Raw genomic sequence first — 26,480 nt, 5'->3', positions numbered from 1 at the left:
GTCCCCTTTCCTTATCTGGCAGCGAAAGGCTGCACTGGGAACAGGAAAACAAATCAGACCAGGAAGTCTAGATTACTAGCACCAGAGCCCCTGGAAACAATAAACATCTGAACTGCACAATTACCTATGGAATTGGTTCAGCTGGCCTGTTATTGCTCATCAATATTTGACAAAAGGTTAACGTTTCTTAATATGCTTGATCAAGAGACACAAAGATGTTTTCAAATGCAAAGGGTAAACCATGGGATTTTTGGGTCATTTCATATGTTGGACCAAATCAAACCTTGGAGGAGTCTACTTGACTACTGTACCTGTGCTGTCCTGGAGTCAGTCACTTCCTTATACAGGCTGATGTCCAAGTAATAGCCAGACTCATTTGTCAGGAAGAGGCGGATGGGAATTGCTTTTCCAGTTGTTGTCAGGCGAATGTTGATTTTCAGTTCTGCCTGGAGGACGCGCAATTTCCACAGACGACTTCCATAGCGCATTACCATGCTTCGCACAGATTCTTCAATCTGACACAGATACAATACCAAGTGTAAAACCAAAATACTTTGTAACTAAAATTTGTTGTAAGTTTGCACATTTTTGCAAAAAGAGCATTGGAAAAGATGATGGTTTATGGAGATATGTACTACGTTTATACCTTACAAAGAGAACTCATATGGTTTATTCTCCCTGTCCCAGTTGGTCTTTACAGTCAATCTGACACAACACAGTCATCTGGAAAGATGGAAACCTCAACTGAAGGATAGCCTTGGTTAGACTGTCTTGATAGATTATAGGAGGGCCCAAACCACTGTAGGCAGCACTATCCCTAGGTGGGTGGGTCGGGCTCTATAATAATAAGAAAGTTAACTGAGTATGAGCTAGTAAGCAGCCTTTATCCATGGTGTCTCCTCTAGTTTCCTACCTTAAGTTCCTGTCCTGACTTTCTTCAGTTATAGACTCTGATCTGGAAGTAGAAGCTGAAATACACCCTTTCCTTCCCTACATTGATTTTGGTTGTATTTTTTTTTTTTTTTAATCACAGCAGGAGAAAGAAACTAGGACACTCCCCAACTTACTCTTGCTTGGAACAAGTTAGAAGCAATTTCATGCTGGTTTGGTATTTGAATGGTTTTCTTTGACTACAACCCCCAAATCTGTACAACTCCTTCCCTTTTCCCAATTATATTCATACTCTATATCAAAGATCTGCAATATCTAAAATTAAAAGCCAGGGGATTTAAGAGAAAGCACCAAATAAGAATAAAATCCCTGGTTAAATAGCTATTAAGTAGCATTTCTATGCATGGTAACTATGTTTCATTGCACTTACAGGACCTTAAATCAACATAGCAATTACCACCATGAGCTTTTTTTCCACAAAATTTTATTAAACTTGATAATGTATGTCTCTTAGTAAATTGCACAAATTAAAGAAAGGCAATTTGTAGGTTGTACCAGAACGTTCCCTCTAAACATTAGTGCTCCAAAGTTTGCTCACTGTCAAGTCCAACTAGGATTTACGGAGATGAGATATTCCCTCGTTTCCTTGAAGCTTTGTACAGAGACAGCTTGGTACTCCTAGTTTTCAGTGGATATCTTAGTTTTACTGGATATCCTTCAAAGTGACTTTGTTGGTTAACAAGATGGCTTAGTGGGTAGAGGCACTTGCCACCAAGCCTAAGAACTTAAAGATCCTTAGACCCACATGGTATAAGGAGAGAACCAAGTCTCACCAAGTAAATAAATGCATAAATGGTTTTGTTACTAACATGTTAAAGTATTAACTGTTCCCAATAGGGCTACAAGTACCCAGAGCATTTTGAAGTGTCTTTGTAAAGTGCTGTCTCTGCTTCTTAGATAGAAAGCTTTATAATTACCTTACCTGCCCCAATTATGGTTTTCCAGGAGCAGGTATCATCCTGCATGAATTTTGTTTTTGTATCATAGAACTTTAACTGAGGATAGGTTTCAAGTAGATAACTTTCCCATTCCCACATTGTGCTTGCTAACCAAGAGATGTTTATCCATTATTTTCTTGAGAGGATAAACGCGTTTGTGTATGCAAGAAACAGTGATCCGCGTTTGTGTATGCAAGAAACAGTGATCCATGACCAGCAAGGCAGTCTGAGTACTAAGAGTAGGAACATAGAGCCCGATGTTTTAAAATAAAATTACTCATAAAGAAAAGGCTGACTAAAAAAGCATAGTGTAAGACTTTTGGCTTTATTGGTGCTGAAGTGAAATCTTGCTGTATCAGATGATGCAAATTGAGACTCAAAGATCTTTCCAAACAGATGCAATTATCCCACCATTAGCTTGGGATTTTAAGAAAAAACAGCAGGAAACTTTCTTAGGTCTTGGGCACTAAGTTCAATGGACAAAATCAGAAATGGTGAAACAGTTAAGATGGCAGAGTGACTGGATAGCATGTACAAAGTCCTGGGTTTGATCCCAACACTGTATGACCCAGCACTGTATAGCCTAACACTGTACAACCCACCACTGTATAACCCAGCATTTAGAAGGATGAGGGAGGAGGATCAGAAGCTCAAGATCATTCTCAGCTACACAGGAAGTTCGAGGCTAGCTTGAGGAACATGTGACAATGTCTTAAAAAATAAGCAGCAAAAGTTCATGACTACAAATGATGTAGAGAAAGGCAGATATTGATTGATGGTCCTGTCCAAATGCACAGCAACACGGGAGAAAGGCAGAAAGCTCAGGATTAAAGCCAATTGCCCTTATTCCACCTAGGAGAAAAGCTAAGTACAGAATCATCTTTTCCTCCCTTAAATTGTACAGAACACAATTTTGAATAGAGCCTCAAGGGCAAAAACCAGATATATCACATGAAATTCCTTACAGTCAAATTCTCTCACTGTGGAGAAATAGGGTAGACATTTTCAGACACTGTTGCATCTAAGCAAGGCTACTCATAAGTAGCATTTAATGCATAAAGGAAATAATTTAGTCAAAATGTCTAATAATAGCAAAATTAATTACTTTGGATGAGGAATCCAAGGGGACCATATAAATGGGATCACACAGCAAATATAAAACTAGTATCAATGGAAAATTCTTTTCTTTTTTCTTTTTTTTTTGTCTTTTGTTTTGTTTTTCGAGACAGGGTTTCTCTGTGGCTTTGGAGGCTGTCCTGGAACTAGCTCTTATAGACCAGGCTGGTCTCGAACTGGTCTGATCTCACAGAGATCCACCTGCATCTGCCTCCCAAGTGCTGGAACTAAAGGCGTGCGCCACCACCGCCTGGCTGAGAAGTTCTATTACAGCAAGTAAGTAGCATAGCACCTTCAGTTTTAAAGACTTTTTTTTTGTTCTTAAAGATGTATTTATTTATTATGTATACAGTGTTCTGGCATGTAGATGGCATGTAGATGTTCAGTTCCCATGTGGTTGCTGGGAACTGAACACAGGACTTCTGGAAGAGCAGCCAGTGCTCTTAACCTCTGAGCCATCTGTCCAGACTTTGAAGACTATTTTTTTTTGTAATTATTTATTATGTATACAACATTCTGCTTCCATTCTGTACACCAGAAGAGGGCACCAGATCTCATAACGGATGGTTGTGAGCCACCATGTGGTTGCTGGGAATTGAACTCAGGAACTCTGGAAGAGCAGTCAGTGCTCTTAACCTCTGAGCCATCTCTCCAGCTCAGGAAGTAGATGCCCCGAAACCTCATTTTTTTTTTTTTTTTTTTTTTTTTTTTTTTTTTTTTTTTTGGTTTTTCGAGACAGGGTTTCTCTGTGTAGCTTTGGAGCCTATCCTGGCACTCGCTCTGGAGACCAAGCTGGCCTCGAACTCACAGAGATCCGCCTGCCTCTGCCTCCCAAGTTGTTGGGATTAAAGGCAAGCGCCACCAACGCCCGGCTGAAGACTATTTTTAATGGCTAAATAAAACAATTTTGAGACTGTCCCATGAAATTCAGCCTTACAAGTAGCCTGTGACTTTAAAAAATTAAGAAGTCAACCTACTGACATGAACACCTATTTCCAAATCTGATCGAGCCACATACAAATGAGTCTCTCTGTGAGGACTGACAGAGAAACGGTGAGAAAGGTACCTTTGATGGGTCCATGATGACTGTGGGCACAAAGTTGAGGAAGATGTGGTTACAATCAGTGCGGACATTTGTATTATTAAAAGCAACTTCCAATTCATCCATGGCTTCCAGGAGCAGTCGCTCCCCTTCATTTTGTAGATATTCAAAAGAAGCTTCCTACATGGGAAGAAAATCACCACCATTAATATGCTTTAAAAGCAATAAAGAGGGGCTAGGGAAGTGGTTCATTGGGTAAAGTGCTTGCTGGGAAAGCACAAGGACTTAAGTTCAGATTTCCAGTGCTCATGAAAAAGCTGGAGTGGCGCCCTGCCTCTGTAATTCCAGCACCAGGGGTAGGTGGGGAATGGAGACAGGTGAATCAGTGTTCGCTGATCAGCCAGTTTAGCTGAAACTGTAAGCTCTAGGTTCAGTGAGAGATGCTGTCTCAAACAAAAACAAAAAACAAGGTGGAGAGTGATAGAGGTGCACATGTGCGCGCACACACAAATAGTTATAAAAATAACATGGACAGTAACAGAGGAAGATATCATTCTCATGTCAACTTCTGGCCTCCACGTGTGCTTGAATAAAGAAGTGTACATGCAACCCATCCCCAACCCCAAAGTAATAACTTAAGAAGCAATATGACAACTGGATTCCAGGAGTATGGTTCAGTGCTTAGCTGTGGATGTCTGCTTCTGCTTCCATCAGCTACTGGATGAAGGCTCTAGGATGGCATATAAGGTAGTCGTCAATCTCATTATTGGGGAAGGGCATCAAAGGTAGCCTCTCCACTACTGCCTAAGATTCTTAGTTGGGGTCATCCTTGTGAATCTCTGAACATTTCCCTGGAGGAGGGATGAACAAAGGAGCCAAGATTGTGCTGGAGAAACCCACAGAAACAGTTGACCTGACCTAGTGAGAGCACAGAGACCCCAGTCATAAAGCTGGGGAACCTGCATTGGACCAAACCAAGCCCTCTCAATGTGGGTGCCAGCTAGGAGGCCTGGGCAGTCTATGGGACCTCTAACAATGGAGCCAGTGTTTATCCCTATAGCACAAATGGACTTTGGGAGTCCATTCCCTATGGAGGGATACTATTGCAGCCCAGATACACGAAAAAGGGCCTAGGCCCTCCCCAAAATGATGTGACAGACTTTGATGATTCCCCCATGGAAGGCCTCACTATACTTGGGGAGTGGGTGGGGGGGTGGGGGGGGTTGGTGGTGTGCATGGGAGGATGGGAGGTCGAGGGAATGGGGGATTGATATGTAAAATAAGATCATTTCTAAAATAAAAAAAAGAAGCAATATGACAAAATACTACACATCTGGTTGCACATTGTTTATCTTCTCTTGGTTGTAAGTCGACTATAAGAGGCAAGGGCTATAGAGTCTTTGCCAGCTCTTTCTCCAGCCTCTTAGGATATAATTTCCTTTAAGGGGTACAGATATTAGGCATCCCCAGAGCTGAAATCCCAACATGATTATGTTTCCTATATGCCAAACAGAGCTCTCTAGAGAGAAGACCTGTTTAGAATGAACAGCTAAAAGAAGCTTATGGCAATGGGATGCAATAGTTAACATATGAGAAGCCCACACATTTAGACAGGTTTACAATGTGGTTACTGTAATTTTCTACTTATTCATTACCATTACCCAAGTCTTTGTGGTTTTTGTCTGCTAAGCATAGTTTTCTTTCTTTAAGTAGGTGCTATCATACCTCTATTATCAAGAAAAATCAAATTAAAGAAAAAATGAGCTTTTAATATTTGGAATATTGGAGAAGACAAAGACAAAAGCTTTGATTCAAATAGTAAAACTATGACTTTGAGCCATGACTAATTCTCTGTCCTTTCTCTCATGGATAACTTCCAAAAAAGTACCCACCTTTGTGACCAGATCAGAATGCCTGATGATTGCTCGGACGAAGAACCTGTAGTCAGTCACTTCAGTGCCCACTTCCACCTTAGCTGCTCCAAGGTACAAGTGCATCTTGTGATTAGCACATGGAATGGCAGTGAGGTCAAAATTTCTCATCCGGTTCAGCTCTAACTGGAAAGCCAGAGCAGGCTCCAAGTGACGATAAATTCGGTCCTCCTCAAACTAAGAAAGAAAGGGAGGGATCTCAAAAATAGTTGTAATGTGCTAATGAGCTCCATTCAGAACTATTGCAATAGCTTATATAATAGGTGCCCTAGATGGGCAGTGGTGGCCCACACCTTTAATCCCAGCATTTGGGAAGCAGAGGCAGGCAGACCTCTGAGTTTGAGGCCTGGTCTACAGAGTGAATCCCAGGACAGCCAGGACTGTTACACAGAGAAATCTTTGAAACCAGCATCGTCCCCGCCCCCATAACTGTCCAAACATGTAATTGTTTCTCAAGTTTTCAACATTTTATGCTTCTACAAATGATGACGTTCATCAAACAAACCAACCCAAAAACAAAACAAAACAAAACAAAACAAAAAGCAGACGGATCTCTTTGAGTTTTAGATCAGCTAGGCCTACGTAGGTTTCAGACCAGCTAGGGCTACATAAGTAAGATTATGTCTCCCCAAAAAAATAACTAAATGAAAACAACACAAACAAAAAATTTCAATTCCCTCAGAACTTGTAAAGCATTTAAAGCTGTTGTAATTTTTAAAAAACAAGCAACCATACAGATTGTGTCACATTAATTAGTACCTACTTCACATGACAGTGTTATGGATTTACCCAAGTAGTTTGAAGTACTTAAGGGCAGGACTCCTATCTTAATCACTTAATAACAAACAAACATATATTTAGATGATATCTGGCTTTGGAACATTCTATCCCAATAGTTACATCATCACTTATAAATACACTTTCTACATTGCTGAATATAAATTGTTTTGCTAGAAAGCCAGTCAATTAAATCAACAAAAAAGACACCTAAAACATAAGCTAGTAAGAGGGAGAAATCAACTTGGTATATTTTATATTTTGAAATTAAAAAAACAAATGGACAAAAAGCTGAATATAAATCAACTGTCTTGAAAGTGACAAGAATAATCCTACATTAAAAATAGAATAATCCTACTAAATAAATCATTCTTTAATAATATATCAAAATTGTTCTGAAGGAAAGGGATATTTTTGAAGTTACTGCATTCTTTGGGTAAACACATTTGACCATTTCTTAAAGTAAACTCTTTCTGAAGAAAGTGTACTTTAGAGAAAAGAGAATGGCAACAATAACCTACTCATAGCACAAAAAAAAAAGGGGGGAGAGGGAAGTATGGGAGGAGAGAGAGAGGAAGGGGAAGAGGGAGAAGGCAGGAGGAGAACAGGAGAGAAAAAGAGGCAATGGAGTGAATCAGCCTTACCTTATCCCTTGCTCGGAATGTGAAAAATTTGGGAAATTCTCTCTGCATTAAAGAAGAAGGCAAATTATGTTAGTCCTTCATGGAATGACTTTTGTGGACACAGAATACAATATGGCCTCAGTCAAGTATCTAGAGGGCAGATTCCTAAAAAAAACATGCTCCTTATCTGGGCTTACTCCAGGTCAGAGGGATTCTCTGGATACTCCTCACTTTGACCCCTTCATCTCCCAAAGAAATGTTTTCATTTCATTTCTCAAGTGGAAAAAAAAAAAAAGCTTCCTGTGTGTTACTCTTGGCACAATCTGGCAAATAAAATCAATATACCCTACACTATAACCACTACAACGGGACTTACTAGACTAATTTCCCAAGCTTCTCCTTAAGAAAACTCTTCAAATGTAAACTAGCCAAGTAAATTTTCAGTCTGTGGTGGTTTGTCCCCACCCCCACTCCAACACTCATTCTGAACCCGATCATCTCAAGGATTTAATAATAACATTTCATGAAAAAGGAAGTAGTGGATGCTACTTTGGTCACTATTGCTCTGCCTAGGAAAGAAAGGGGTGGGACCAGTGAACTTGAAATCATTAGGTCTTCCTGCACAGCATTACACAAGAAAGCAACTAATTTACTAGAACCCTATTAATTAACAAAGATGAATTCAATTAGCAGAGTTCATTAGTTTCTGAAATTTAACTTATTAACACCAAATACCCCTGTTTCTCGGATGGGAAGCTCTCCTGGCAGTGCTGCAATGAGTCATTACTATTTCCTCTCTAGGAGGTTCCATTAGGCACCTTCTTCATTATGAGTGCAATATAATCAAGTGATAGTTGGCATAAAGCAGAGAGACCAGGACTAGCTAGCTACACAGTCTTCAGGAGCATGAAGGAAATTCAGACTCAAAATCTAGTTGGAGGGCACTCTCCAGTACCTTTTAAGGAAATGATCACAGCCCCTGCTTTACAAGCCAGCAAGGCTTAGCTCAAGGGGAAAATCAATCCAAGTCTCTGATGACAGAGCCCATGCCTTTCGACTCTCAAGCTCAGGGCATTATCTTTTTATTCTTGTTATAATAAAAATTTCTTATGTAGATGTACTTTGTTGAGTCAAAAAAAAAAAGAGTAGAAATTAAGACAGATTAAGACAAAGTAGGAAACAAGGTAAACTAATACTATAACACTGTGGATTTTTAATTTACAGAAAGCTTCTTTGTTTTCTTTCTTTCCTCCCCCCAACAACCCCCTGAGAAAGGGTCTCATCATGCCATCCTGGCTTGGAACTCGGGTGGGCTTTTGACCTCCACCTGCCTCTGCCTCCCAGTGCTGGGAAAGCAGGACTGCCTACATTTTCCTAGTATTTTAACTGTAAGATTTAATTTAACAGACTACTAGGAGTTCATTTACCAATACTAGGAGAATCAAAAGGTCTTTAAAAGCCCTTCAAAAGTGAAAGTGGGTTTTACATATGACTGACATTTTACTAATAGGATTTTGTTCTCAACAATTCTCTGGCACACCTCCTTCCGGCAGCCCCAATGACAGTGCAGCACAGGGGGTAACTTCAAAATTAACTAGGAAGTGGCAGCTAAACTGTCAGTAGATTCCATACTCTGAACTTTACATCTTCTAGTTTTTGTTTAATTCCAGAGAAACCTAGTTTCCAGATTATTACCTAAAAAGTAAAACATAACAAGAAGAAAGAGAAACAAATCCTTCCATGGGGTTTTCTTGAAAGAAGTCAGTAAAGTCATAAGATAACATTTAAGCTTAAGCACACACAGTTTTCTATCTGCCTGAACTGAGCTGGTATTGCTATGTCATTTCTGTGTATATTTGTCCCATTTTTACTAAAAACAAAACAAAACAATAGTAACCACAAATTTTTAATAGAAGCTTTCTTTTCCACCAAATCAATTAATCAAAATTGCAGACATGAAAATCAAACAGTGTGAATGGAAATATCTTCAATGCACATAATGAAAGGGCTACCTTTTGGCAGAGGGAAAGATATCTGTAAGGTAACAAAACAGAGTTAAACTACCAATTTAAAAAAACACTTTCACTGTGTGTGGTAGTGTACCTTTAATCCCAAAACTAAGGAATCGAAGGCAGGTGGATCTCTGAGTTCCAGAACAGCCAAGGCTACATGGTAAGAACCTATCTCAAACAAAAGAAAACAAACAAAAACCCATACAACAAGCAGCAGCAGCCCCTTCCAAACAAACAACAAATATCCACTTTCATCACAAAATGCTGAGAAGACATCTGAAGTGATAGAAGTAAACCTTCTCCCCAGCTTCTGAGGAGACTTTGATACACTGAAATTCAGAACATTTACAACAGGGGCTGGCATGAAATGTCAGCAATAAGAAAGTAGGAATACTGATACATTCTTGGGAGACCAGAAGAAGTCAACTTTTGGTACTCATAAGGCAAACAAACTACTCCAAAACAACAGGAAAAACAAAAAACAAAACAAACAAACCAACAAAAAATAAAGCCAGGTATGGTGGTTCATGACTTTAATCTCAGTACTTGGAAGGCAGAGGCAGGCAGATCTCTGTGAGTTTGAAGCCAGCCTTGTCTACAGAGTTCAGGTCAGCTAGGACTGTTAAACAGAGAAACCCTGTTTCCAAAAACCAAACCAAACCAAATAAAAAACCATTCTTATGTTATGTTATGTTATGGAAGTTATACAACTTCCTGCATTTCATTCACCTCATCTCCATGCTGCCAATTTTTCCACCAACAGCCTCCTGTTTATTCCATCACTAATGTAATTGCTTTCCTGGCATGCTCTAGTGTTATGGGCAAATATCATAATTGAATGTATACAAAGAAAACCCTCTTAGTGTTCTGATACCAAAAAAACAAAAGAATGCAACATTTCTCAGGAAGAAATTATACCCCTGCTGTGTTCTAATCAGCCAACCATCATCAAGACAATCAAAATAATTTGCCTAAATTAGCCAATCAAGACACCCTGCAAATCAGAGAATGTGAAAACCTGAAAGAGAAAGCATCATAGCTGATTATGATACTAATAATCGTGTTAAAAACCTAATGAGATGAAGAAATTGGGAGCTTGCTGGTGCAATTCTCTTTTACCTCAACATGCTGAGAACTAATTATATAGACTGTAATTAAAGCAAAACCCTAACCAAACCTGGCTAGTTAGTCCACTAGTAACCAACTAACTACCTTGCAAAAAGAAAAGAAGCAAATGAAAACTACTAACTATGAGCTATGATAGGAAACTCCTCACTCAAGCCTAAACAATCCAAAATATTTCACCTTACATGGGAGTCACTCACATGCAAACAATTGTGAAAAGACAACTAGCTCTTGGGAGATTTCTGGCAATTTTTAAAATCCCACAAACTTTTAGACCAAAAAAAGAAAGAAAAATAAGGGAAACATTTAAACAAAATACAAACTATGTGATTTAGAAGCCAGTCACAATACTTGAACCTCAAGTTTTTGTTTTAAAAGACAGGAAGAAATCCTAAAATAGACATTTTAATATCCTTGAAAATATCTTGGCTAAAAAAACCATGAAGAGAAATCAAATTTTAAAACTATAATATATACCAGTTAGTTCTTTCTGATACACCTTTTGGAATTTAAGATCTAAACTATCGGTGTAACTAACCGGAACCTAACGTTAGTTAGAGAAGTTCAAGAAGCCAAGACTGTAGGTTGTTCAGGGTGGCACAGGCCTATATAGTTCCAGCATTTGGGAGATTGAGGCTATAGAGTAAGACTCTCTCCCTCCCCCCTAACAAAATAGAAGAATAAGAGAAAGAAAGAAAACAACAATAAAAAACCCAAGCAAATAAAAACAGATTCAAGAAACTTTTTCTTTTCAGGGTTCTAAAAAAAAAAAAAAAAAAAAGGAGCAGGCATATTTAAAAGGACAGACTTGTTTTTCCTTCAGTTTCCTACTTAAACATTAATTTCAAGCCATTCTTTGCTTCACACTAAGGAGGCTTGACTTAATTAGATGGCTATGAAAACAGATTCCAAGCCCAGTGTCTTTACTGCCGGCCTAAGAGCTGACTTAGACTATGGGTCTGTGTATAGAGTCAAGCAATCAAGGCAGAAGCAGACATACCAGTGGCCAGCTTTCTGGGGACAATCATGACTGCACGATGAAGTTCTGAGGTGCTTATGGACTTCACTGGTATCAGAATAAACACCTCACAGTACACCTGCACTCTATGAATCCCTCTTTTTGTCTGGCCCTCATTTGTCTCATGATTCTAGGGAAGTCCAAAAGAGTCATGACTTTGAAAGAGCAGTTTGTTTCATTCCACACCAACCAATGTTATTCTTAATAAAACTTGGTAACCTTTCTCCTCTCCTTGCCACACATGGACATGTTCTCTGTTCTATTCCGTAATACAGGGATTTCACAGTGTAGAACAGAGGGAGCTGCATACATCACTGTGGATTACCAAGAAGCCAGCAAGATCAAGGGATTCATCTCTAACACTCCTGGAAAGCTTCCTCTTTTTCACACTACACTAACTACGGGCCAAGCACATGTCAGAAAACATGACAGAGGCTAAGCATTCTTTGTGAATGGCAAGCTATCACCAACAGAAAAACTCAGAGCAGCACTGTAGTCCTGGATTTGTACAATTCCTGCCAAGGTTCCCTAGAGTTGAGTAATAGTTGCCCTTGTCCCCCTGTCCACCCCAAACCCAACAATCATTTCTAAGAAGCCAAAAGTGAAAGTATCTCATTCCTTAAAGCAAATTCAGACCACAACTAAACTTCATATTTTCATGTGGCTCTAAAGCAGCCTTAACTACACTCATGAAAAACAAAGGCATTTATAATCTCACTGATTTCCCATTTGATGCTACTGTAAACCAAAACGGGATTAACAACAGGTAGAAGACCAACCTGCTAGCCTCATTAACTAGTAGATTTGGTCTATACATATCCCTATACAACCTGAATTTAGAAATATGAGAAAAGGAACAAAAAAATTAAAGCAGTTAGATAGACTCTATGACATGACACAGAATCAGAAACAAAGATTTTTTGTTATTGTCTTTGTGGTTTTTATTATTGTTATATTTAGTGTGTGTTTCATATATATAGTAATAAAAATATTAATGAGAACAAAGAATTTTGTTTTTTTTTTTTGAAAATTTTAGGGAACAGTTTTATTTGACCATGGAATCACTATAGGAAACCAGTCACTATACTGGACATTATATGCACCAGCAAAAAGTAAAATAATTTTATAAATTCATGTCAGTCTCTTTAACAATATGCTATTATTCCAATATCAGTGATAAAAAATGAGCTTATCAAATGTTCAGGTGCTTAGCCCAATTCTGATGCACGTACAGGGCCTGGCTTCTGGCATGTGTACCTTAGTTCTGAGAGCACCTACCAGCCACAGTGTTTATTCATGGGCACTCATATTCTATCCCAAGTATCAATTTTATTCTCTAAGCTCCTGATTTTTCTTTCTAAAGCCCCAGGGTTCTCTCTAAGCTCCTCATACTTCTCCACTGACTCCAGTTTCCTGTCTGAAGTTATTGATTGATATATACCTGCACTCTGCTGGATTTCCTGACATCAATAACACAAGGGAGTTGTGTAGTTCACAACATTTCCTAAAGCATTTCAGAAAAATCTTAGCTGTTTAGCTTGCAGGAGAAGCTCTCTCTCCCTTCTCCATAGACTAGATAGATCAGCAAGGTGACTGCATGAGGGGAAAAAACCAAAATCAAATGCATTGAGTTTAGAAAGCCCTCTCTGGAACCCCAAATGTTACCTGCTCATTATTAAAAATGAGCAGTACTTGAATAACAGGTTAATTGTTTTAATTGCTACAATAAATAAATAGCAACAACAAGAACAGTAAAAATTTCTTCAGGAAAACCAAGTCTTCCTAATACCCTTGGAATCTTATTTAGCTATACAGAAACAATTTGTAATGAGACATTTTGACTATAATCAGTCATTTTGAGTGACATCATGAATACAGGCTAGGTTTCTGGTGTTACTGCTATCTCCATACTGGCTCTGATCTCAGTGTAAACTAAAGTTCAGATGCCTACTATTAGCTTAACTTTTTCTTTTTTTCTTCCTTTTTTTTTTTTTTTGTTTTTGTTTTTTCTTTTTTTGTTTTTCGAGACAGGATTTCTCTGTGTAGCTTTGGAGCCTTTCCTGGCACTCGCTCTGGAGACCAGGCTGGCCTCAAACTCATAGAGATCTGCCTGCCTCTGCCTCCTGAGTGGTGGGATTAAAGGCGTACGCCACCAACACCTGGCTAGCTTAACTTTCATTCCAATAAAAACCTTAACTTCACCAATTCTAATAATTAACTCAGTTAAATGCAAGAGCAAAGAGAATACGTAACATTTATTTATTTCTGTTCTTGGAATTAACATAAAAATTGCAACTTGAGCGCTACGAAGGTATTTTAAACAATAAATCCCTGACCTTCAGAATTGAGATTTCTTGATATCAGAACTTGAACCCATTTTTAGTAGAAAATAAGACTTCAAGTACAACTAGTACTGTTTTTTGACTGGCCCACTGTGTGCACAGGGGAAATAACTGGTGAGTTCCTACTCCTTCTTCAACAGACGCAATGTACACGCTCATTTTTATCTATGTCTCAGAGCTACATGGAGACTTCCAACACAGTGTTTAACTTACCCTAGACTATTAGATAGAATTACAAATTCATCCCCATACTTTAGAGGGCTCATACTCAAGTCTAGCCCTTCCACACAACTCAGCCATATTCTGTTTAAGTCATCAGTGACACAGATAAAACCTATGATAGCTGATATCTTTACTTACATGAAATCTCTGATCCACCTCACAGTTGACCTGTTTCCTGAAATCCTTTCAAATAAAAAAATATAAGAGAAGAATAAATTAGTGATCAGCAATTAGTATAACTATTGAAAATAAACTGACTAATAGATGACTTTAGAAAATCATTCCCAGAATCCCAAATATTATCAAAAGCCTTTTAAAAATTAAGTTTATAGAGAAATAGGTTTTTTTTTTTTTAAATAGAACCTATAAATGACATATTATGGTAACTCCATTTCTTTAAAAGTGTGGCGGTGGCATAGGCACTTGGAAGGTAAAGGCAGGCTCTGAGTTTGAGGCCAACCTGGTCTACAGAGTAAGTGCCAGGACAGTCAGAGCTGTTACACAGAGAAACCCTGTCTCAAAAAAACCAAACAAAACCTCAAAAATGTAGTGACAACATAATAATAGACAGATAAAATTCAAATGTCAATACCTTTTGTGCAACCAGGAACGTAAGTCGCCGGATCCCATGCTCAACCAGAGTAGCTTTCTATGAACAAACATATAAAAATAAGATAGATGACAACCAAATTTTGCCTTACTTAGTCTTCACAACATTCTGACTGGAATAAGCACCCTTTCTGGATTACAGACCTTAACTCGGAACCTTCAAAATTAGAAATAAATGTGAACATTGCTCTTGGGATTAAGTGTTAAGGAATAGGGGTTCTACTGATCAGGAGGGAAGGGAAAGAGAACTCTTTGGAGAAGCAAGTGTTACATGAAGTCTTAGAGCTAATTCACCTACAGGTAAAACATACTGGGATGCTTAGTGTTAACTGTTTATGTGACAATGGAGAATCACACAGGAAGAATCTCCATGAGGGACTGTCATGATCAGGATGATCTGCAGGCATGTCTGTTTGTTTGGTTTGGGGTTTTTGTTTTTGTTGTTTTGGTTTGGTTTCTCAAGACAGGGTTTCTCTGTGTAACAGCCCTGGAACTCACAGAGACCCACCTGCCTCTGCCTCCTGAGTGCTGGGATTAAAGATATGTGCCACCACTGCCTGTGTGGACATGTCTGTATGGGGTAATTTTTTAAAAAAGTTTATTTATTATTATTTTCTCTGTATGGGTGTTTTGCCTGAGTGTAATGTCTGAACCACATGTATGCAGTGCCCAAGGAGGCCAGACAAGGGCATCAACTCCCATGGAACTGTAGTTAAAAGATGGTTGTGAACTGCCCTAGGAATCAAACCCAAATGCTTGGGAAGAGCAGACAGTCTCTCCAACCCTGCCTGGGGTAATCTTGAGTACATTCACTGGGGTGGGAAGACCTGTCTCTTGTGAGTCAGATTTCTTTAATGATGTGAGTCCTGGTAGCCTGAGTACACTTCAGAGCAGGCCTCATTCCCAGGAGAGTAGTGGGGCAACACAAATTGGACTTGATAAAAAAGACACACATACGCACAAATACACACACACACACACACACACACACACACACACACACCCTGGACTAAATCGAGTTGTTACCTTTAAAAAAAAAAAAAAGATGTGTTAAAAACAATGTTTAAAAGATTTTTAAACTTGGAACTTGGGATTGTTCATAGCTCCACTTGGTATAGTCAAATGATGTTAGAAGTCAACAGAGGACAATAGTTTCAAGACAGCCTCTTTCTTTCTTTCTTTCTTTCTTTCTTTCTTTCTTTCTTTCTTTCTTTCTTTCTTTCTTTCTTTTTTTGGTTTTTCAAGAAAGGGGTTTCTCTGTATTGCTTTGGAGCCTGTCCTGGAACTCGCTCTGTAGACCAGGCTGGTCTCGAACTCAAAGGCGCCTGTGCCTCCCGAGTGCTGGGATTAAAGGCGTGTGCCACCAACCAAGCTCAAGACAGCCTCTTATATGAGTCTTGAACTCCAAAACCTAAGCTTTCCTCAATTCTGTTCTGTCTGTTTACTTCATAAAGCAAACAAATAATAATTTTTAAATGTTTTTAAAGGTTCTTACAAAAGAGCTACATGGTAATAAGCAGGAAAGCAATTCCATCAATTGAATGACTTGGGAGAATTCATGAATAATATAAAAAAAAAAGAAAGAAACTTTTACAGCCCTCAAGACTGTAGTTGGATTATATGCCTAGCTATATAACAGTTTATAAACAAATTCTTTGTTTAATCATTAAAATTTCATTTACTGGGGTGGGAGAGATGGGTCAGTGGTTAAAATCACTGGCTGATCTTCCAGGGGACATAGGTTTGATTCCCAGCACCCAAATAGCAGATCATAACCAACTCTAGTTGTAGGGTATCCAACATTCTCTTCTTGCTTCCATAGGCCCTAGACATGGCAAATAAACATACATGTAGGCAAAATACTCATACACATCAAATAAAATTTAAAATTACTTCTATCTACTTGTGTATTTGTATCTATATGGGTATGGGTTCTAGGGATTGAAAGCTGGTCATCGGGCTTGGGGGTAGGCATCTTTACCCACTGAGCCATCTTGCTGGCTTCCAATTCTTGTTTTTTTTTTTTTTCCTTTTTATTTAAATTAGAAACAAGCTTGCTTCACATGTCAATCCCAGCTCCTTCTCCCTCCCCTCCTCCCCCCGCCAAGCTCCCACCCCATCCCTCCTCTTCTCCCCAGGGAGGGTGAGGCCCTCCATGGGGGATCTCAAGTCTGTCATATCATCCAGGGCAGGGCCTAGGCCCTCCCCCATGTGTCCAGGCTGAGCGAGCATGCCTCCATGTGGAATGGGCTCCCAAAGTCCAATCGTACGCCAGGGATAAATACTGATCTACTACCTGAGAGGCTCCATAGATTGCCGAGGCCACCTCACTGACACCCACATCCCAGGGGGTCTGGATCAGTCCCATGCTGGCCTCTCAGCCATCAGTCTGGGGTGCATGAGGTCCCCCTTGCTCAGGTTAGCTGTTTCTGTGGGTTTCATTAGCCTGGTCTTGACCCTCATCACTCCTCCCTCTCTGCAACTGGGTTCCAGGAGTGGGTATCTGCCTCTGCTTCTATCAGCTGACTTCCAATTCTTAACATTCAAGACAATATGTAGGTTTTTTTTTTTTTTATCTTTTTGTTTTTCAGGACAGTTTCTTTGTATAGCCTTGGCTTTCCTGGACTAGCTTTGTATACCAGGCTGGCCGCAAATTCACAAAAATCCAACAGCCTCTGCCTCCTGAATGCTGGGATTGAAGGCATGAATCATTATGCCTGGCAGGATTTTTTTTTTTTAATTCAAAGATGTTTTTTTGTTTTGTTTTGTTTTGTTTCCTATAAAGAAGCATGTTTCAGGGCTGGAGAGATGGCTCAGTGGTGAGGAGCACTGACTGCTCTTCCAGAGGACCCAGTTCAATTCCCAACACACACATGGCAGCTAACAACTGTCTGTAACACCAAGATCTGACCTCTTATGCAGACATACATGCAGGCAAAACACCAATGTAAATAAGAATAAATAACTTATTTTTTAAAAAGCATATTTCTAGATAATTTCCTTCTACTTCTGGATTTCTGCTATATTACTGAGAAATCACATTGCTATTACTGGTAGTATAAGCAAAAACTAATAGCAAAACTATATTTCTTACAAACAAACTTCCATGATAAATTCCTAGGTCAAATAAAAATAAACTTTAGTCTAACCATATTTAAAAATTATCCACACTGTCATCATACTCTTAAGTATAAATAAACAAATACAGACATTACGATAAAGATAAAATGTGCTAAAAGAAAAGAGATGTGAAAATGCTCTCAGTATGCTGAGCAACAGAAACACTGCAGACACCAACAAAGAATTCCACTACAGCTGAGTCCTTCAAAGACAAGCATCAATAGCTATGTTCTGGCAAGGGAAGAAAATAACTTTAATAATGCCATGATTTAAAATCAAAATTGTTATTGCTTTTAAAATTCCACAAGTGGCTGACAATAACAGCAGAGCAACAGGATTCTGATTACATTGTAATAATGCAGGTCTCACAGCAAGTCCACAGCTATTACCCAGCGATTAGGCGTCATCACCTGGAGAAACTCCATTTACACTGACTGCTTCAATCTCCTCTACAAGTCATTTACAAATATATGATCCTAATTTCTATGAGAGAAAAAAAGACATGCTGGGACTAGAAGATTATTTGGACAATTTGGATCAACCTATTTGATAGTTTAATGTGTGCTTTAAAAAAAAACTTTTTCTAAACTGCTAGAAGTATGATTATGAAGTGGAAAACAAAACGAATTATTATTCCAGTTTTTTTTTTTAAATTGCTTTTCCCTCCTCTTCTCATTTTATTTTAAAAATATGTAGATGAAAATAGCAAATATTCCAAGGTAAGCATCTTAACCGATGCTTTCTCTAGGCTCCTAGGGTTAGCATTCTGCCCTGACCCTTTCTTAATGCCTTAGGCAAAGACACTAGATTTCCCTTTGCCTCAATGTGTGAAAATGAAGGGACCTCTTTAGATCACTGTATAAGGGTATGCAATCCTCAGGTCTTAGGAAAACAAAAAGCCTTAAGTTCTGAAAACACAACCAAATACAGGTCATTTGCACCTAAAATAATCTAGGCAGAAACTTTCATTGGCTTAGTCTTTGAACCAGCTACTGCTGTGTACATCAGGATTCCTCCACTAAGGTAACCTTAGTGAAGGTTGGTTTTAGGTAGTTATCACACACTTCTCTGGAATAACACTCTCCTTGTGTTGGTCACTGCAATCCCAACATCAATTCACCTACTCTGAGAGTATCAGAGTAAATGCTGACTCATGTTAATTTCTACATCATTTTCCCCATAGGTATCTAACATTAGCATTACCTGATATGAATGCCAAGGGCACTAGTTTTTTAGAGTGCTGAATTAAGTTTTAAAATATTTACTGAGTTCTTCATGATAAACATTAAGTGCTATCCCTTCAAATGTAACACATGGGTATGACCATTAAAGCCAGTTTTAACAGCACACTTTGGCATCTATCACATATCAACAGTACAGCTTAATAATAGAGCAGTTGCCTGGTATGCAGGAGGCCAGGGATTTCTATCCCCAGTATCATCACCACTGTTCATTACTATCTTAAACGTGCCTTTTCAGTTGCCCTAACTAGAGTCTAGAGATAAAAATATATCATTTTCCAAATCTCCTAGATCAGGCATGAGAGCCTTTGCTCCATCATCTTTCACTTGGTCATAAAACAGTATTAATTAACCTCTCAGAATGTAAACTTTTCTATGTGTACAACTAGAATATCTCCTGATATGTAAAACTTGTATGACTGTAGAAAAGTGCAAATAAATCAAGATAGAATTTCTTTATAAATAAACATTATTATTGTTGATTTTTAAAAAAGATTTTATTTATTTATTATGTATACAGTCTTCTGCAGAAGGCACCAGATTTCGTTCAAGGTGGTTGTGAGCCACCATGTGGTTGCCGGGAATTGAACTCAGGACCTCTGGAAGAACAGTCAGTGCTCTTAACTGCTGAGCCATCTCTCCAGCCCCCTGTTATTGTTTTAAAAATGTAAGCTGCCACTTATCTCAAATACTTGGGAAGTAAAGGCAGGTATAGCTCTTTGAGTCTTGAGGCTAACCTGGTATACATAGTGAGTTCTAGGTAGTTGGGGCTACATAGTGACATCTTGCCTCAGAACAATAACAACAAAAAACACAAAAACAAAACAAAAATAAAAAATAAAACAAACTATACACATGCAAGAGTGTACACACCATGTATGTATGTATGTATGTATGTATGTATGTATGTATGTATGTATGTCTGCATGCATGCTGATCAATTGGTAATTTAAAAGATAAAGTTAGGTTAGCTACTCAGTCCTATCAAGGAGGTGAAATTAGATACAATTCCCACAGAACTGAGGGAGAGGGAAGGGCAAATGAGAGACAGGAAAACACCTCAGGAGAGAGGTAATGAAAATGATGAGAATCTAAGTGTTGAGTATAGAGTTTGATAGCAGTGTAATGCATACTCAGGTGACAACAACAGACCTGAAAAGGAAGCTGGAAGTATTGCAGATATTTTAAAATGTATGGAGTTGGGCACATATGGAGTTTGTCACCAAAGGAATATATTCAGCAGTGAGTTCAAGACTGAACAAGAAATGTTCAAAACTGAATCTCTAGGAGAGCTTAGGAAACATTATTTTCTTACAAACATTTGAATATCTGGGGTCTTGTTACAAAAAGATATTCATTATAGATAATTAAATTACTTTGGAATTGTCTTCTTGTAGACAAAACTAGCCATAGTCTTGAGAGTTATGATAAAAAGACAATTAATCAGCCGGGCAGTGGTGGTGCAGCACTTGGGAAGCAGAGGCAGATGGATCTCTGTGAGTTTTGAGGCCACAAAGCTACATAGAGAAACCCTGTCTTGAAAAAAAAAAAAAAAAAAAAGAAAAGGACAATCAATAAAAAACCTTATAAGTAAGCCAGGTGAGGTGGTGTACACCTTTGATCCCAACCCTCAGGAGGTAGAAGCAAGTGAATCTCTGTGAGTTCAAGGCCAGCCTGATCTACAAAGTAAGTTCCAGGACAGCCAGTACTGTTACACAGAGAAACCCTGTCTGGAAAAATAAAAATAAAAAAGCACAAAACCTTACAAGTAGAAAATGATGAAAGGAAGGCTATGCACCCAGCAGGAAAGAGCCACCACAACTTTTTATCCAGTCTAAGACTCACATTTTGCTGTGTGAACTCTCTGAACATAGCTGCAAGCCTGTCATCCTCAATATCACCATCAGTCTTGATAGCCACATTCAGAATGTGTATTGGTTCATCCCTGGGGGCCTGTAATCCAAGAATACAAACCAAAGATTATGAGGCTGGCTGCTACAGAAGCTGAAACAAGTCACAGTACCTGGTAGAACAAAAACAGAAACCCATAGGATATTCTGATTTGCTACTCAGTAGTAATAAGCATACTCAAACTACTGCCCAGCTGTCACAGTAGAGCTCAATAAAGCACACAAGACATCAAAGGCTGAAGTGTGAGGTGGCTTCAAATCTTGAAACAAACTTGAAGGTCACAGTATCTCCAGCAAAATGGGACTAAACAATCTGCATGCGGGAAAGAAAGCTCTGTGACATAGCCCCACTTACTTTACGTTTTTATGTGATCAAACCATAGGAAAATAATGGAAAGAACAGAACATTCATTTACTTAGAAATTAGAAGGAGGGATTTAATAAAAGGACACCTTTAAAAACAAAATGTCAAAGTCCACCATTTCCTGAGGACTATTATAGTACCATATATTAAAACATAAGCTATTATTGTATGGAAACTCCAGAAACTAAAGAAATCTTTAAAGCAACATTAGGAGACCCAGAGGCAGCTCTAATAGATATACATATAATAGAGCACATTATCCACTAAAGACTTTAAAAATTAACATAGTACTTTGTAAATTTAGAATTTATATCCATTTATTATTTTAAAAAGTATTTTTGAAGACATGTACAAAATCAAGTAATATAGCATAGTATAAAAAGTACCATTCCAAAGTCAGAAATATATAATATAGTACAAGTTCCATGTCTGGAGCTGGTGGTGGTGGTGGCAGCCCATGCCTTTAATACCAGCATTGGAGAGGCAGAGCCAGATGGATTTCTGTGAGTTCAAGGCCAGCGTGGTCTGCAGAGTGAGTTCCAGGGCAATCAGGGCTACACAGACAAACTCTTGTCTCGAAAAACCAACAAAACAAATAAGTCCCATGTCTGAGAGAACAAAGTAGTCTTTTATAGGGAGTACCATACCTTGTCCTCATCATAGAGCGATGTATGACCAGACTCTGGGAATGTGGGGCTTTGGGGAGGGGAGTCACAGAAGCAGCCCATTATTTCATCAAAGATCCTAAAAAAAACACCAGAGAAACATCCACAATAAAAACTCAGGTGGCAGGAAACTAACGCTGCCATGGTAGCTCAGTCTAAAAGAATAATCTACCCTGTAGTATGCTCAACAGTCAGCAGAATAGAAACACCAGTAGCTACAGATGACATGCAAAATATCACCAAGTGGCAGAAATTAGGAGGATGGATTGGTTAAACTTTAATAAACCATATATATTTTTTCTTTTAAAAATGATATAAAGCTTTTTTGGTTTTGTTTTGTTTTCATATGTAAGATATGTGCAGTGCTGTCATCATCACTCTTAAAGTAACAGAAGGAGCTCAAGACTGGAGCAGTGACAGGCCAATGTAATTACCCCTCCCCCTAGGGTAATGCATCAGTATACATCAAGAGATAGATGCTGAATGCATTTAATCAAAAGATGTATCGTCTCTAGTGGGGCTCACTCTAGTGTTGTGTTTAATTTCTCCTGACATTTCACTCATCACAGAGCAGACAGCTTCTTCTGTTAGCTCCTGAGGAAAAGATGATTTTGTTTCTTTTTTTTTTTTTTCCCTGACCAGGCTTTATACTGCAAAGAGAGGCTGAACAAGGAGTAGAAATCGGGAGGTATCGATTTCTCTGAGGGCATATACAGCGAAGGCTGTATCTCTTTGGCTGGCTCATGGCTCTTCAGGGGAAGCTTTATTTTTCAGAAAGGAGAGACAACCCCCCCCAAAAAAAAACAACAAAACAAAACAAACTAGGAGTTCATGGCTTGCTTCCCTTATACAGACACAGTCTCTAAAACCTTTACCTGACAAAATCTTCAAAGGTTCGGAAAGAGACCATTCCGCCCATCCGCTGACAAGGTGGAGTGAAGGAGTTGTCCAGCAGAACATCGCTGACACTAGCTACATGAGTCATGCCATAGTGGTTGAGGTTGGAGGCAAAGGACATTCTAAACAGTAATTCAATCGAGCTCATTAGAAAAGGAGCAAGGATTGGGAGAATAATAAAAGGGAAAAGGAGTTTGGAGAAAACTTTCTTGTAGAATCAGGTTGCAGACAAAGCAGATATGGTTTTTGTTGTTTATTTTTGGTTTTGTTTTTTTCCCCACTACAGATAAGGCTGTAGCAAGATTCATATTTCATTTGAATTTTTCAGCACTATATTTGGTCACTCCAAAAGTTCTTCAGATAGAAATCTAAGAACTACCAAGGATTTTATGGTAGTTTTTTAACACAATGGTATGCTATATTGAGTGAATGAACAGTACATAGGGGTTAAAAACCATCCTGCATCTTCTCCATCTCCTTTTCTCCTTTTGAAAAAGAGGAGGCAAGCTAGGTGAGTTGCAATTATTCAATATTTAAGAATTTTTTTCTTTAGGAATAGTAATAGGCAAACATTGCCAGATACAGTTTGTATACATATCAAACAGCAAAGAATGACATGGTTTAGTAAACAATTATAGCAACTTATTATTCATGGAACAGAAGTCCTCAAAAGGAACTTTATTTATGAGGTATTTACCCTTTTCATTGGTAGACTGACAGATATTTATTGACTATAATTCTCCCTTTTTGAAAGAGTTTTAGCCTATATTGCAAAAATTCCTTTTTAAATCTAAAAACTTTTTTACTAGAGCAAAAATATATCCACCAAAAGCCTTATTAACTTCTAGCAAGATACAAAGGTAGAGCATTGGTCTCAAAGTATGTGTAAGCATGACAAGCAGTTGTTTAAATGGAGATGCTTGAAGAGAACTGAATTGATTTGTTCAATCTAAATCCATAATGAATATGAATATTCTTTGATGCATCTCAGCAGAATGTACTTATAAATAAAATCATAAGGTATTAATGAATGACCAATCAGGACAGCTTGTTAGGAAGGACCAAGCTAAAGGATGCCTCCAGCATGACTGGCATATTGACCTGAAGTAAATTCAGAGTGAAATGATGATACCTGCACTTTGGAAAACTATTTAAAAATCTCCCTGAAGAACACCACCTGCAATATTGCAGGAGGAAGAAAAAGCAATGTGAGCTTGAGGCCTGGGCCCCACTGAAAATCATATTTATAAAAGGCAATGGGATGCTTTATAGGATGGGAATGCTGCTCACACAGACTAAAGAAACTGACACTCCTGGTTTTTATTATTTTGGTAAGGGATGACAATAGGAAAGGAACTTCATCTTTCAACAGTATTGGGAAATAGAAGGCAGACTGAAAGAGGAAACCATTGATACCATGAGCAAAACAAATGAAACACACATCAAGCAAGTCTTATACATGGTGCTCACTAGAAATTGGGATTCTGAGCTGTATTAACTCAAAAATGCTATTATCCTGATTTCTAGGATCACCAAGTACACTTATCAATGGAGCAAGTTTGTGAGGCATCTTTTTTATTTGCCTATTATATGACAGGAAAGAGACAAAGGGTTCCAGATAACATTTAAAGGGAACTCCCTCTAAATAAGCTAACAGACTGTGTTTGTGGCAAACATAGGGTTAAATATCTTTTTCACTTGATGGAACCCCATGGGAAATATATACAGGATTCAGTTTCCCTCTACAACTGTGCTTGTGGGCCAGAACAGCTAAGGTTGGCAGAATGGAACCAAGCTTACTCTCTAAGGGAAGACCAAGGGTTTACAAAAGCACACTCTTTCTTTTCCACATTTAAATAGAGATAAGGCTATAATTTGTTTTAGTTACTTAGCATTTTAAATGGAGTTAAAAAATGTAAGATTATAAATATTTTCATATGTAGCATCTACAAATAATTTGCCACCACTTATCACTTTTTTAACATTTTGTGGATTTAGTCCAATCAGAATTGCTATCCTCTCAAACTTGCATGTGACCTTGCTTGGCTGAGGAAGCCAGAGAAATGCAAATGCTCAAATATTTTGGCTTGGAAACTTCTTCATAAGACTCAATATAACAAAACTTAATATATTTTTCCAATGATAATCTTATAGGTATAAAATAAAATGACTTTTAAATCATAATACTTTAACACTTTAGAAAAATAGTAAACAAACTGATGAAACATGAGATCAGCTATTTCTGGATTTTCACTCCTCTAAAAAGAGAAGCAAAATTAGAGAATCTATAAATTGAAAAATAGCTGTGAATAATTTGCCAGGTTAAGAGTAACCTTAGGGGTTTCTCCTCTGAAAGTCCCAGATGTAATGAGAACTCAGCAAAATATTACCAGCAATGCTGAACATCGGCCCACACACTCCCTGTCACATGGAGTTCAATGTGGTCTTTGCCACACTGACACTTTTCAAGTACTTTTGGAACAGCTGAAGACATGTTTTCTGAACAGAAAGGGCAACTCAGTATGTCCAAGGGGAAGCCAAGGATTCCCTAGCAGAAGATAACATATTAGCTTGTTGACTATAGTATCATTTTTCCTTGTTTCACTATTTTAAGTTATGGGAGGGTTGCTTTTAATTGGAAAAGAAACTAAACATACAGTACCTGTTTAGCGTGGGGATGTTCCCTCTGTAATTAAACAACCACAGTTAGTTACTGATAGGTTAGTGAAAGCCATAATAAAAGAATTGTCAGAGTAGATACAGACCAGTTACCAGGAGTTCCAGTTTAGCAGCTCTGGCATCAGCAGATGTAATTAAGTGCTCATTACCCTTCAACCCCCAGGGTGCCTCCAAAGAGGCATCCTCCTGACCTACCTCACCACAGCAGCTGTTGAGGAAAGGGTCCAGATGTATTTACCATGGATATTTTTTTTTAATAACTCTCATTACAAAAAAAAATAATGTGGAATAGTGGTAAAACATAGACTGGTAGAAAGTCAAGCTATATTACATGGCACATTATTTTGACGTGTAACATGAAATATGATCCTTGACAAAATTTCTAGGTTATTCCTTGTTCCTATTATAAAGGAGCAATAAGTTGGTTCCATAGCTCCTCCTGCCTTATTGTTTTTCTGGGATACATAAGGGACCTACAGTTTCCTCTAAGGAAATGAATCTACTGATGCAAACACCTTGAAATTCAGCCACATTCTTCCTCTCTAAAAGGCAGCAGGTATCTTAGGGCACAGGACTTTACAAGTACCAAAAATCCTGAGGAATCTTAAGTTATACTACTAGTGTGATATAACTTGCTACAATTAATACTCTTTAATTAAAGGAGTGTAGGATAATTTTTTTAAATTGTTATTAGCTTGAAAACTGTAGGCCTTTCATAAATAAAACTGCACCTAACTTTGACTTGTTTTAACTTCCTTATAAAGGATGTGCCGAACTAATGAAAGAAAGATTGAGGAAGGTGGTGGTGGTACACACCTTTAATCCCAGCACTAGGGGAGCAGAGGCAGGTGGATCTCTGAATCAAGGCCAGCCTGGTCTACAGAGTGAATTCAAGGAC

At 38.4% G+C, this 26,480-nt stretch overlaps 1 protein-coding gene across 1 annotated transcript in view; it reads right to left on the bottom strand.

Moving 5' to 3' along the window:
• Acaca (acetyl-CoA carboxylase alpha) overlaps positions 1 to 26,480 on the bottom strand; it is a 208,066-nt gene that overhangs the window by 84,240 nt on the left and 97,346 nt on the right. Inside the window, 10 exon segments of the mRNA NM_001292056.1 lie at positions 312 to 515; positions 4,072 to 4,227; positions 5,940 to 6,155; positions 7,400 to 7,441; positions 14,236 to 14,280; positions 14,690 to 14,746; positions 20,913 to 21,020; positions 21,989 to 22,085; positions 22,882 to 23,025; positions 25,566 to 25,589. Of these exon segments, the coding sequence (NP_001278985.1) occupies positions 312 to 515; positions 4,072 to 4,227; positions 5,940 to 6,155; positions 7,400 to 7,441; positions 14,236 to 14,280; positions 14,690 to 14,746; positions 20,913 to 21,020; positions 21,989 to 22,085; positions 22,882 to 23,025; positions 25,566 to 25,589 (1,093 nt within the window).

This window comes from Cricetulus griseus, chromosome 7 (genome assembly GCF_003668045.3).
Source record: "Cricetulus griseus strain 17A/GY chromosome 7, alternate assembly CriGri-PICRH-1.0, whole genome shotgun sequence".
NCBI classification, from domain to species: domain Eukaryota; kingdom Metazoa; phylum Chordata; class Mammalia; order Rodentia; family Cricetidae; genus Cricetulus; species Cricetulus griseus.
This window is presented reverse-complemented; position numbering and strand designations above follow the sequence as displayed.